Consider the following 14,592-nt stretch of genomic DNA (forward strand, 5'->3'; position numbering starts at 1 on the left):
TTAAGTGTGGCGCCATCTGCTGAACAGATGGCAGCACTAGTTTAATAGCTTGACATGACTTTTTTGTCTCAACTTTTTCCCTTGTTATATTTAGTGCACACATATTTATGTTCCCATTTAATGGTCCATTACTTTTATGTCAAACCTCATTATGGTTTATATCTTTTTATAATCAAACATCTTCATTCTACAGCACAATTCATAAAGTGAAATTAGCTCCAACAAAAAACAAAAGTAACTTGAAAAAGGTATTTTACTGAAGCTGTTTAAACTGGAAGCCGCAGATAACACATAAATGCAACACTGACGGTTCAGTTCCTGTCATATGCCCCCAATCTCCTTGTTTTTCCTGTGTTTATCTTCACAAAATGTTAAAAGAAAAAGCCATAAAGGCCTAAAAGAAACTGTTTTAAAACGTTTACTATTGCCCATGGCATGTATGAGCTAAAGCAGCTGCAGTGAAAGCAGATAAACTGCTTGAAGTGTCTGTTAAAGTCTAAGAGTTTTGGTCTTTAAGAAGTGGTTCTAAAGTCACACTGGAAGGTGTGAAGGGCCAGGATCTTTACTGTTACTATAACACGTTTCTGTCTGATAAGATGCTAATATCCACCCATTATCAATACACTGCTTTATTCTCTGGAGGGTCACGTGGGGCTTAAGAAGCTAAGATTGAAAATTTATAAAACAAAATATAAACTCATTATTTCAATTTTTAATCTAGGTACATGAAGGAAGAGGAGGTTAGGAGACAAACACATCCACAACTAATGTTTTTATATCAACAGGAGTATTTTCAGTAGTAGCTATTTTTTCTTTCCCTGTTATCCCTTTATCCCAACTAGTCACCTTGAAATACACACAGGCAAGTTTAATCAGTTTGACAACCATCAGTAGATGGGTGCATTTAAAGACTGACTCATACAGGTACATATGAGTCTTAAATTGTTTGTTTTACTGATGTCCTTTTTATTGTTTCAGTATGTTTGTGGATTTCTGATGTTTTTATCTCTATGTACAGCACTTTGGCTGAAAGCGTTTTATAAATAAATTTATTATTATTATTATTATTATTATTATTATTATTATTATTATTATTATTATTATTATTATTATTATTATTATTATTATTATTCTGTAAGTCAGCAGGTCCATTGAAAAAGGACACATGCATCTGCTTTAGGTGATTAAATTTCACTTAAACTACTTTATAACATAAATGGCTGGAAGTCACTGACTTCTCCGATTCAGCACTCAGCTCTGACTATTCTGGTTTGGTGGTCAGAAATATAAGGTGAATAAAATATTGAAATTCACAGCACGGGGTGTCTGCCAGCAGTGAAACTGCAGTCAGTATCAAAAGGATTCCAGTATGAGGAAATAACTGCAGTTCGCTGCACTGTTACACTGACCTACACATCAGCAGCAGCAGAGGAATCACATTTAGCAAGTTTCTGGAATGTTCATACACACTCCAGGTTTAAAGCATTTGCCAGAGTAAAGACTGTCTGCTCTCTCTGGGATATACTACGAGTTTAATTTTTACTGCATAAGTATCCACATATCGGTTATCTGTCTTTTAGATTACTAATAATAGGGATCAGTACCAGTGCAGTACAGTATCAGATCTGTTGACCCCTGACATTGTTTCTAACTTACCACTACCTGAAACTAATGAGTATAAAAGAAGAAAAAACAGAAGGTTACAGCAAATTTATGTGAAAAGCTTTGGTGCCCCATACTACAATAAGTAACCTTCAATTGGCTGATATTAAAGCTAGCAAATCAGAAAGATGGTAAGATCTTTCCAACTTTTTCACACGTTTTCTGAGATGTTCAGGTCAGGAGTCAGTGGGAACTACTCCAACAGTTCAAGCTTGTGTTTCTCAGAGTAGCTCATGGTAGTTTGAGGTCTGCTTTGGATCATTGTCCTGTTATAGAAACCAGCCTCTTCTCCATTTTACAGTTTTGACTGACTGCAAGACATTTGCATGCAGAATTTGCTGATATTTTTTAGGACGCATCTTCCTGGTGACTGCAGCCAAAGAGTGAAGGCTGAACTTATCCAGAATCTGCTTTGCAGACTTCAGACACTGCCTTTCAGGGATGAGGTCGTAACTAAGGTGTTTCTTCCATTAGACTGCTTCTGCATCAGCCACGTATCAGCTTAGCAGCTCCTCAAGCCTTTCTACCCAAAACATGTAGTTTTATATTCCATGTATTGTCTTGATTTAGATATTTTATCATTGTTCATCACTATATTCTATGAAATTTGGAAAAGTAAAAGCTGCAAGCCTTTTATAGCCTTCCCCTGCTTTGTAGTCATCTGATAGCTTCAGTTTTGTTAAAAGAAGCTATAGTTAGAAAGTGTTACCACGAGTCATAAAAGGTCAGAGAAATATCAGCTCTGGAACCAATGTTTGACAATTTCTGACTTGCCTTACACACATAAATAAAGACATTGAAGGGCGTCTTAAGTTTTGTACATGCCATAATTACCAATTGCTCATTTTTTCTCCTTAAGTTTATGAAATAAGAAGCAACAGTGCATTGAAATTTGTAGAAATAATCATTTGTTTGCTGATGGATTTCTGGTTTCTACTTTTCATTCCAAAAATCCAACCAAACATATGATCTGCCCAGAGGTGCCAAACTTTGCTCTGTACTCTAAAACTTAACACAATAAAGAGATGAGCTCTGTGTGGGGGTTCACTCACCCTGGCTCGCAAGTAACTCATGGGAGAGTTAAGCAAAGGGAAGACATAGTTTTGCAGCATCAGCTCCATCTGCTCCCTGTACATCCGCTTCTGGAGGATGAAACAGACATAAACACAGCAATTCCCAAAGTCAATTAAAACACATTAAACTGCTTTAATAGTACCATCCAGTCTTTTCCAAAATGAAATGTCACACAGAGATAGGTCTGTGTTTACTTTAAGTAAAAGCTCAGCCAGAGCTCCAATGCAGTGCAGCGCTCCATCCTTCTTGCGGGGATCAGCAGAGGGGTCCATCAAGATCTGGTGGCAGAACTCCATCATCTGAGGAAGAACCTACCAGGAAGAAAGCACAGGTTGCAGGTTATGTAGGACAGGTTAATGCAGAAATCACAGCTTATTTTACTGCTGTATTTGAAAGACACGGCTGAATGCTATCATAAGGGAAATAAAATAATTAGTAATACATTCTGAGGTTAAAGCTGGGTGACGATGTTTTGCCATTCGGGAGCAGCAAAACACGCTGAAAACAAAACAAATACATAAAACCATCTCATAACACAGGTTGAACCAAGCTGTAAACGCAAGTAAATTCCAAGTTAAGACCAAGACACAAAACATGTATTTTACATAAATGTAATATTGGAGGCAAAGAGGGTGTTATAGCATAGTATTATGGGAGTGCATGTTTTGCATATTTCTTTTTGTTTTGTTCACTACAGCACTACAGCTTGTGTCAGCTTTAAGTCCAAACCTCATAAACCACATGATAAAGCCATTATGTATTAGCAAGCAGTTGTCTATTAAAACATGCCAAGTTGAACTTTTGTCTCCTTCTGCCAGTAAGAGTAATTACACAAACACTGTCAACAAGTGCTTAAGCCTCATTGTTGATCGCTTTCTTTTTCAGACTGTCATCCTTGCTGTTGTTGACTTTTAAATTTTTTTTTTTTTTTTTTATCTTGGGCATCAGAAACTTTTTTTGGATGTGTCCTTGGCTTTTCCTCAATAGTTCCTCTCCCTTCAGCTTTGGCAGATCTATTGTTGCTGATTCTGACAGAACCACATTTAAAACTCTGGTATACTATTATTGGAAAGATTTATCAGGCACTGACAGGCTGAATCAGCATTGTGTGAGCACATTTGTCAGGGTTTGGAAGCCCCACACTCTAGTATTAACCATCTAGAAGACCAAGAGCAATATTTCTTTTCATTTGCCATCATATATTTGTTCACCTGACAAACGTAAGCCCGGTCGGTGTTCATACGACTTTAAGCTCTGGTTTTGTCTCTAAAGCCTCCTGTACAACGGATTCAGCAGATCTTTTCTTTTTTGCTGATAGAGTAGATTGCAGGTCAGAAAATCAAAACAATGATCTAAAATATGTTAAAAAGCTCCACAGACCTAAGGACAACTGCAGAGTTGACAATAATTCTCTGTTCATCATGACAACTGACACCATTCGTCTTGCACAGTAATTTGAGCCAATGTGAGTATGAAGAATGATAGCAGCTTTAAATGAAATCTAGCGGAAAAAGCATTTTAAAAAGATATAAAGTGTATAATGGTAGTAAAAAGGAGAATAGGGTATAAAGTTTAAAAGGACAAATCTTGGATGAAAGACAGAAGTATCATTAAGGGACATACTCGGGTAAAGAATCAGGCCAGCCATCTGTATAAGCCCTGTATTTCCTGTGGACTTGTGCTAAAATGCTCTTCCTCACCTCCTTCCTCTTCCGGGCAGCTTTACACAGCAGGCTCTGGGCAGCAGTGGCTGGGAGAGCATGGTCATCATAGAGGTCTGTGACGCACACGCACACACACACACACACACACACACACAAAGAATGGGATCAAACAACACATCCAACAACTTGGGGGACCGCAACTTTCCTCCACCACTCAATACATTGAATGAAAAAGGTCCTCTCAATTCTGTGCCTTTTCCTGTACTTGAATTTTTGCATGGCTGTCTTACAGCACAATGACCTACACACTATACAAAAGCCATGCAAAAGCTGCCATGACTTATCTGTCAACAGTAAGGCTTTATAGTAGGTACGCAGAATGGTCGGTAGATCGACAGATCGATCCTTTAATAAACTTTTGCAGGAAATTACAGGGCCACAGCAGTTTCCTAACAGTCATAACACCACACACTTTCATACGCAAGTTAAAAAGAACAATGAATAAATACTAAAAACCATAAAAACAACAAAAAATGCAGTCATTATATATATATATATATATATATATATATATATATATATATATATATATATATATATATATACACACACACATATATATATATATATATATATATAGTCTGATACATTGTAACAGCAGGATGCTTGAGCACTCACTGAACTTCATGCGAATGTACTCATAGGGGTCCTCCTGCCACAGCTTCTCATCCTCATCTTTGTAGCACATGAGAGGAAAGATGACTTCCTGGCATATAGTCTGCAAGAGATGAATGTCCTCATTAGCTCATGTGAATTAAGCGGGGGGTTTAAAACAACAATCAGCTAAAAGGAGAGGAATGAAACACTGGTGATGGAGCAAAATTTTAATCCATCTTAAAAGTCTGGTGAAGGCTGAAGAAATTCTATCAGCAATTTGATCTGTCAGATTCCAAAAAAAAACACCAACTTTTAATCTACTTTCAGTTATTTAATGAGATGGCAGTTGTACTCAGCAGTTAATATTTTTAACTTGAGTTTGAATCATATACAGATGAATACATTTGAGTCAATGAGCTAGGGAACAGGAACCCTTTTAGTGTATACACGTGACAAGTGAGTGTCAAAATGAAGTTCTGGTGAGATTTTAGCCACTGAAAAATCTGTGCTTTAGTAGTAGTACTTTCTAAAGGTTCAGGAATGCTGCTGATTGGTCAAGTATACAGGCATTTCCTACAGCATTATAATAGAAGTACCATTTTTAAAAACATGCAACTACAAACAGATTGTTTGCTTTCAGTTTTACATTGTGTAACATAGAGCTGTTTGACAGTGTTTGAGCACAGTGGTAGGTGAGCAGGGGTGCTTGCACTGCAGCAAGAAAGTATGGGTGAGTGAAGATAGTGGGGCCATAATAGATCGGCACGTTCTAAAGGAAGCACGAGTGTGGAGTGACACTACCAGTCAAAAGTTTGGACACCTTCTCATTTACCAGTTTTTCTTTATTTTCATGACTGTTTACATTGCAGATTCTCACAGAAGGCACCAAAATTATGAATGAACACATATAGAATTATGCAGTAAATGAGTGTGAAATAAGTCAAAACATGTTGTATAGATTGTTCAAAATAGCCACCCTTTGCTTTGATTACTGCTTTGCACACTCTTGGCATTCTCCCAATAAGCTTCACGAGGTAGTCACCTGAAATGGTTTTCTAACAGTCTTGAAGGACTTCTCAGAACTGTTGAACACTTGTTGGCCCATTTTCCTTCACTCTGTGGTCCACCTCATCCCAAACCATCTCAGTTGGGTTTGGGTCAGGTGACTGTGGAGGCCAGGTCATCTGATGCAGCACTCCATCACTCTCCTTGGTCAAATAGTCCTTACACAGCCTGGAAATGTGTTTGAGGTCATTGTCCTGTTGAAAAATAAATGATGGTCCAACTAAACACAAATCAGACAGGATAGCATGTCGCTGCAGGATGCTGTGGTAGCCATGCTGGTTCAGTGTGCCTTCAATTTTTAATAAATCCTCAGTGTCACCAGTAAAGCACCCCCACACCATCACATCTCCTCCTCCATGTTCCACAGTGGGAACCATGCATGCAGAGACCATCTGTTCCATTCACCTTTCTGCTTCGCACAAAGACGCAGTGGGTGGAACCAAAGATCTCAAATTTGGACTCATCAGACAAAAGCACACATTTCCACTAGTTTAATGTCCATTCCTTGTTTCTTGGCCCAAACAAATCCCTTCTGCTTGTTGCTTTTCCTTAGTAGTGGTTTATTAGCAGCTATTTGACCATAAAGGCCTGATTTGCGCGGTCTCCCCTGAACAGTTCATGTAGAGATGTGTCTGCTACTAGAACTTTGTGTGCCATTTATCTGGGCTCTAATCTGAGCTGCTGTTAACTTGTGATTTCTGAGGCTAGTTACTCGGATGAACTTATCTTCTGCAGCAGAAGTGACTCTTGGTCTTCCTTTCCTGAGGCGGTCCTCATGTGAGCCAGCTTCGTCGTCGCACTTGAGTTTTTTGCGACTGCACTTGGGGATACATTCAAAGTTTTTGCAATTTTTCAGACTGACTGACCTTCAGTTGTTAAAGTAATGATGGACTGTCATTTCTTTTTACTTAGCTGGTTGGTTCTTGCCATAATATGGATTCAAACAGTTGTCAAATAGGGCTGTCAACTGTGTTCCAATCTGACTTCTGCACAACACAACTGATGGTCCCAACCCCATTAAGAAGGCAAGAAATTCCATAAATTAACCTTGACAAGGAACACCTGTGAAGTGAAAACCATTTCAGGTGACTACCCCAGGAACCTCACTTGAGAGAAGGCCAAAGGTTTGCAAAGCTGTCATTAAAGCAAATGGTGGCTACTTTGAGGAATATAAATATAAAACACTTTCAGAGTTATTTCACAATTGTTTGTTTGCTACATAATTCCATATATTCATAGTTTTGATGTCTTCAGTATGTATTGTTACGGCCTGTGGTGGCCATGTGTGTGGGAAAAGGACCTTTGTACACCCTTTGTGTCTGGATGGCGTGGACTGATTACACCTGGTTGACGACTGAGCTCCAGATTCCCACCTGGCGCTCATGAGGAGTGATTAACCTGGAGCTCCAGACCTGGTCCTCCACACCTTGGATTGGTCCACCACCAAGACCCCTCTTCCCTCAATCACTGTACATGACTATATATCTACAGCCAAAACTCTCTGTAGGGGCAGCTGGGATTTGTGACCAGGTCGCCCTGCTGCCTCTGTGTGAGTGATATATTGTTTGTATTCCTGTGTTGTCCGTTGGTCTGTAGATACTTGTGGTGGGCACTACAGACATTTTGAGCTTCTGCTGGCGGCTGTTAATTTGGTGTGGAGCCCCATGTCTCAGTGGAGACAGTGGCTCCAGTTAGCAGTCTGTCAACTGTGTGATGAAGCTGTTCAGTTTAGAGTCTTCGTGACCTGTGTGTTCAGTATGTATGTTTAGAGGCACCAGTTTTGTGAAGTTAGTTTTGTGCACTGTTGTATTAGTTTCTGTCACGTGTGGTGGGTGTTGTTCCTCAATTTATGCTTGGATACAGAGTGTAACTTCCAAATATGTAACTTTGATAAAGAGAGATGAGCTTTTAGGGGTTAAATCAAAAACTGGAGATGAAATCTGGGGAAAAATCGGGAGTGTTTGATGAAAAAGCCTCTTTTGTATTTACAATGGCATAACTTTCATTGAACAACACAAAAAGTTCTTTAGTTTTTTAATGTTGATAACCCTGGTGTAAGTCAGAGGAGAACAGGGGTCTGAGTCTCACCAGGTCTGACCAAGAATATAATTCCTCCATGCCGACATTACCTGCATGTGTGGTTTCATCTGTTTCCAGGTCAGTGAGTGTGACAGACCCTGGTTGAGGTAGTTGAGGCACTGCTGCAGGACGCGAGGAGTAACATACTGCTTCTGTCGGTGCTGGCCCACCACCTTTAGCAGGACCTGGATGGTTAATAAACCAGAAGAGGGAACAACAGAAAAACCAAAATCGTCACAGCCTGAGCTGATAAGAAAAATAAACCTGGTGTCAGTAGCCTCTGGCTCAGCCATTCTCAGCAGCATGTGACAAAATCATCCACTGTGGGATGCTGTTGCTGTCTTTCCTCCAGTCCACTGCTTCCAGCTGACCATTTCCGCCAAACTACTCTGCATTGCCCTTACTATACTTCATATGCTCATATATACACTGTTTTTATCTTACTGCCAGCTATATATGTAGTATGCTTAATGCCAGAGCCTTACACCATAACAGTAAACTTATGAATCAGTTTCAATGTTGGCTTGTACTTTGTATCATTTGTTACTTTTATCATGCACTATCCCAATGCGTGTTATATGTTTCCTTGTCCCACCCTCCTCCCTCACCCCCTCTACCTCTTCTGTCCCTCTCAACCCGCCGGCCAGCAGGAGATGGGTCACCCCATATGAGTTGGGTTCTGCTCAATGTTTGTTCCCGTTAAAAGGGAGTTTTTCTTGCCACTGTTGCCTTAGGACTTCCTCTGGGGGTTCAGGCATATGGGTTCTGTAACGCGTCTTGAGAAAATTTGAATTGTTATTGACACTATATAACTAAAATTGATTTGAACTGAATTGAAAACAGGCACTATAATACAATACTGGTATAGGTTCAATTAAAAGAAACAATTTACACTGGGTGGTCCCTGAGCCACATTGGCAGGCCATGTTACCGCAATTGAACATAAAGGTCTGTGGTCTTTCCAAGAGGAGATCAAAAAATGGGGATATTTAGCTGAGAAAGTGGTGCATCAAACATCAAGCTCAAAGTGTTTAAAGATGAGTCAATCAAGCGGAAAATGTTTAAGAAGGTGTTGCTGAAAATAGAAAGCCATTAACAGACATAGAGCACATAACGAAGGGTTTCGTCAACAGAGGTTCTGTTTGAAGGACAGTTGCATACACACTCCACCACTCCTGGGATTTGAACTTTATGGATTGTATGACCTTGTTCTGAATTAATGTTGATCACATTTTGCCTTTTGGTTGTTTTTGTCTTGTCCTAATAGCTTTGTAAGTTTAGAAAGTACATGCAAGTAATTTTTTTTTGGAAAAAACAATTATTGACTGCAGTGGACAAGCACCCCAATGGAAGTATTAAACAGGTAACACAGCCCACTAAGACTGCCAGTGTGCGAGACCAACATTTTTGTACTATATCACTGCTGGATCAGTAACTGAGAGACTGGATCCTACACAAATAACAGGCCAACACCTCTGTAACTTTTCAAAAACATTAATCTTTGACATTTTTTCCTGTATTAGACAGACAGTGAGAGATAGAGAGAGGAATGTGGGCAGCAGAGAGACATCGGTTTATTTAGGTGAGCTATAGGAGCGATCATAATTGTAACATCTTCCAAGTACTTCCGGTTATAGTGTAATTAAGAGTCTATTAACTGCCGCTGACTTCATCTTTGTAAGCAGACTCAACTACATATGCTTACCTGCTGTATGCCCACTGCATAGGTCTTCAGGAAGAAATCTGCAAACTCATAGTATTCTTTTGTCACATTGCCAGGGCTTCCATACCTGTGATTCAGATCAAAAGCATGAAAGGGGCTAACAGTGACTGTCTGTTCATGGTAAATCTGTTTCCTGCTGATGTGAGAGGAGCTGTGGACTCACCGCTCAAACATCCTGGTGATGATGCGCAGCGCCCACTTCTTACACTTCCACCACGCCAGCTCAGGACGGTCATCCTCATCAACCTCCAACGTCTCCTAACAAACACAGACGACTCCTAGTCAGTTCTAGGAGTTTGTGAACAGAAGAACACTTCCTCCAGAGTCTGCTGAAAAGACTGTCTTCATTGAATAAATAACTGACAAGTAATGACAGTAGGGCTGCAACAACGAATCGATAAAATCGATAAAAATCTATTATTAAAAACGGCAACGAATTTCGTTATGGAGTCGTTGTGTCACGCGATTCATGCGTCACACCATATCGTGGAGCCGTCTACTCCATGGTCTACTCCACCTGCAGAGCTTTGTCAATGCTGGCTGACTGAAATAAAATTTTGTTTAAAAAAAAAAAAAAAAAAAAAAAACTCCACCTGCAGAGCGCGTTGACCAGAGTGAGGTGGATGCAGAGCAGACGCGGTATTTTCAAAAGAAAAGTAAATTCAACAAATGAAACATGACCGACGTGGAGAAAACAGTTTGACCGAAGTCCTCAAAAGTGTGGGAGCATTTCACGCTTCACAAAACAAAAACATGCATAACATGCAAGCTTTGCAAAAGTAATATGAGATGGCACAGGAGCACCACGATGATGATAGAGCACCTGAAACGAGTCGCCGATGAGGATGAATGGAGCTCAACAGCAGGGTGAGTCACTACAATATCCTACGTTTGTTCCATTTTACAGTGAGGAAACATAACGTTAGTCTCTCTGGTAGCTCGCCTGATGCTAGCGTTTGCTAGTTAGCTGATTAATGACAGTGATAGGGTGCGCGCGCGCGTGTGTGAAACTTTATTTCACTTTAATCAGCTCAAGCAGGGTTTGAATATGATTTATAAATAAACGTAACTTGTACACAATGATTTTTTATATATATATATATATACACACACACACACACACACACACACACACACACACACATACACATACACACACACACACACTATATTGCCAAAAGTATTCGCTCACCCATCCAAATAATCAAAATCAGGTGTTCCAATCACTTCCATGGCCACAGGTGTATAAAATCAAGCACCTAGGCATGCAGACTGCTTTTACAAACATTTGTGAAAGACTGGGTTGCTCTCAGGAGCTCAGTGAATTCCAGCGTGGAACTGTGATAGGATGCCACCTGTGCAACAAATCCAGTCGTGACATTTCCTCGCTCCTAAATATTCCACAGTCAACTGTCAGCTGTATTATAAGAAAGTGGAAGTGTGTGGGAATGACAGCAACTCAGCCACGAAGTTGTAGGCCACGTAAACTGACGGAGCGGGGTCAGCGGATGCTGAGGTGCATAGTGCGAAGAGGTCGCCAACTTCCTGCAGAGTCAATCGCTACAGACCTTCAAACTTCATGTGGCCTTCAGATTAGCTCAAGAACAGTGCTTCAGCAGAGAGCTTCATGGAATGGGTTTCCATGGCCGAGCAGCTGCATCCCAGCCATACATCACCAAGTGCAATGCAAAGTGTCGGATGCAGTGGTGTAAAGCACGCCGCCACTGGACTCTAGAGCAGTGGAGACGCGTTCTCTGGAGTGACAAATCGCGCTTCTCTATCTGGCAATCTGATGGACGAGTCTGGGTTTGGCAGTTGCCAGGAGAATGACACTTGTCAGGCTGCATTGTGCCAAGTGTAAAGTTTTGTGGAGGGGGGATTATGGTGTGGGGTTGTTTTTCAGGAGCTGGGCTTGGCCCCTTAGTTCCAGTGGAAGGAACTCTGAATGCTTCAGTATACCAAGACATTTTGGACAATTCCATGCTCCCAACTTTGTGGGAACAGTTTGGAGCTGGCCCCTTCCTCTTCCAACATGACTGTGCACCAGTGCACAAAGCAAGGTCCATAAAGACATGGATGACAGAATCTGGTGTGGATGAACTTGACTGGCCTGTACAGAGTCCTGACCTCAACCCGATAGAACACCTTTGGGATGAATTAGAGCGGAGACTGAGAGCCAGGCCTTCTCGTCCAACATCAGTGTGTGACCTCACAAATGCACTTCTGGAAGAATGGTCAAAAATTCTCATAAACACACTCCTAAAACTTGTGGTCAGCCTTCCCAGAAGAGTTGAAGCTGTTATAGCTGCAAAGGGTGGACCGACGTCATATTGAACACTATGGATTAGGAATGGGATGTCACTTAAGTTCATATGCGAGTCAAGGCAGGTGAGTGAATACTTTTGGCAATATCGCGTGCGTGTGTCTGTGTGTGTGTGTGCGTGCGTGCGTGCGTGCGTGCGTGCTTTGTGTTTTGCTCTTTGGACTACTTACTTGCCTTAACCTAATACTGCAAATAAAACAAGATAACTACTGAGTTGTTGTAAATTGTGCTATAATACATACTCAAACTATACTATCTTTCTCATTTCATGAACAGCAAAAAATGACAGGCTTCATGATGAGAAAGACATCATGTCCACCACAGCAAGCAGCTGTCCTGAGAGCATCCTCAACATGATGGTCACTGACATGAGGCCTCTGTCGATGGTTGAAGACGAATATTTCACTACAATGATCTTTTTTGCTCTGTCAGTCCAAATCTTCTCTTTCTGAATAAAGCGGTGGAAATTAAAAATGTGTTGTTTTTTTTATCCGATTCATCAATTAATCGAGAAAAAAAATAATAATCGACCGATTAATTGATTATTAAAATAATTGTTAGTTGCAGCCCTAAATGACAGTTGTATTTTAATACCAACTGAGACAGGATTTTAGGCCATTTCATACATAACAATACCACCCAATATTCTGCAGTTGAAATCTTATCAAAGGCTGAACTCCACTAAAGTTTAAGTTAGTATCAAAGACTTCTGTTCTCTGCTCTGGGCCACATCTACTCACTGCTCACCATAAAAAATGTATGTCATTCTTTATAGTTTATGTTTGTAGACTTAGTCTAGACAAAATGCTGTTCTGTAACATCCCACTTTCACTTACTAACATATTAAAAAAATGACAAAACATTTACTGGAACAGCTTGTGAAAAATCTCTAACACTACAGTGTCAATTCCTGTCAGGAAAACTTTGATGATGCTGTGTTGCCCTTACAATGACTGAGTCTCTGTCTCCACTACAGGCAGTTTCTAAAAATTTAGCATCAACTGAGTATAAACTGTCTCTAATCACAGACAAAAACAAGAGAGTTGATTGTGATGACCCAGACTCAGCAAGTGGAAAATACGCTGAGGCAATGTCTACTTTGTAATCTCTTTGCAATTTCACTGATGATCCTTTCTTTTAATCTTTGTGCTGTTGCACTAAAACTTAGGAAGACTCTTACAGTAAATGCAAAGAATATTTGTGCATTGTGCATTTACGTGTGTATGTGCGCGCGCATCTGTGTGTGTCTGTGTGTGTCCATGTGTCTTACAGCAGGAACATCTCGGTCCATTATGGCTCGCAGGATCTCCATCCACTGAGTCATCACAGTGTTGTTGATGAGTTGGAGAGGCAGCGAGTACTGCAGGACAACAGTGAGGTTAATGCTAGTCTGACTCACTGGATGTAGATTACAAGTAGAAACCTGTCAATGGTTGCACATGCCACACAGCTTTCCCACCCATTTACACCATCTATGCATTACTGTTTTCAAAATCCTATTCACTGCCGGAAATAACTACAACCTCCGTGCAACAACCTACATCCTGAAAATGTCAAGTTATGCAATGGATTTTTATCGCACAGCAAGGCAACACTGTTAGTTTAATTGATTGAATTTGACTAAAAGCAAGTGGGTTGGAATTGATAATTCTACCTTTAACAGATTTAGTATTTTGTGGTAAATCTTTAGCAGTCAGTGATTTTTTGAAGACTTGGACCCACAGACATTAACACAACTGAAGGTGATGAAGCACATAGCCCGAAAATCAAATAATGTCTTTTAGGAAAAATACTCACAGTCTCAACTGTACATATAATCCACATATAGTAACTAGATGATGTGGCATAGTTTCAAGTTGAATGTTTATAGTGGGACTAACACAACAGACATCGGCTTCCAGTTCTGCTCCATTTTTTAAATGTTGTGGTCACTGTTTCTGCCTTTTAACATGTGTTCATCCACATACACACCTGTACAAGAGCGTGGAAGATCTTGAGGATCTGCTTTTGGATGAGGACAGAGAAGATAGTAGCATCTACCAGCAGCTGGCTGATGAGCTGCTGGATCCTGGGCAGGAAGATCTGCATGGCTGCCAGCAATGGCTCTCTCTCATCTGCCTTCCTGTACCTGAAGTGCACACACATTCATGCACGCGCGCGCACGCACGCACGCACGCACGCACACACACACACACACACCAAGATGCATCATGTGATGGTACAAAGCTGCAAAAAGAACATCAAAGAAAAGAACACTGTCTACAAACAATCAGTCTCAAAAGGCACATGAAGACCAGGCATGTGCAAGTGAAACAAGCTCACAGAACAGTGCTCGGCATTGGCAA

General features: G+C 40.5%; 1 protein-coding gene across 2 annotated transcripts in view; it reads right to left on the reverse strand.

Annotated features, from left to right (window-relative positions):
* The window catches only part of ipo8 (importin 8), a 45,221-nt gene that overhangs the window by 25,675 nt on the left and 4,954 nt on the right, over nucleotides 1-14,592 (reverse strand). For both annotated transcript variants that reach the window (XM_023286477.3, XM_023286478.3), the window contains exons 5-13: nucleotides 14,219-14,375; nucleotides 13,518-13,607; nucleotides 10,088-10,182; nucleotides 9,907-9,991; nucleotides 8,252-8,386; nucleotides 5,079-5,178; nucleotides 4,437-4,513; nucleotides 2,931-3,047; nucleotides 2,715-2,804 (exon numbers count right to left, since the gene is read on the reverse strand). In XM_023286477.3, the coding sequence (XP_023142245.1) occupies nucleotides 2,715-2,804; nucleotides 2,931-3,047; nucleotides 4,437-4,513; nucleotides 5,079-5,178; nucleotides 8,252-8,386; nucleotides 9,907-9,991; nucleotides 10,088-10,182; nucleotides 13,518-13,607; nucleotides 14,219-14,375 (946 nt within the window). The remainder of the gene's footprint in view (nucleotides 1-2,714; nucleotides 2,805-2,930; nucleotides 3,048-4,436; nucleotides 4,514-5,078; nucleotides 5,179-8,251; nucleotides 8,387-9,906; nucleotides 9,992-10,087; nucleotides 10,183-13,517; nucleotides 13,608-14,218; nucleotides 14,376-14,592) is intronic.

Source organism: Amphiprion ocellaris, chromosome 21 (genome assembly GCF_022539595.1).
Source record: "Amphiprion ocellaris isolate individual 3 ecotype Okinawa chromosome 21, ASM2253959v1, whole genome shotgun sequence".
NCBI lineage: Eukaryota > Metazoa > Chordata > Actinopteri > Pomacentridae > Amphiprion > Amphiprion ocellaris.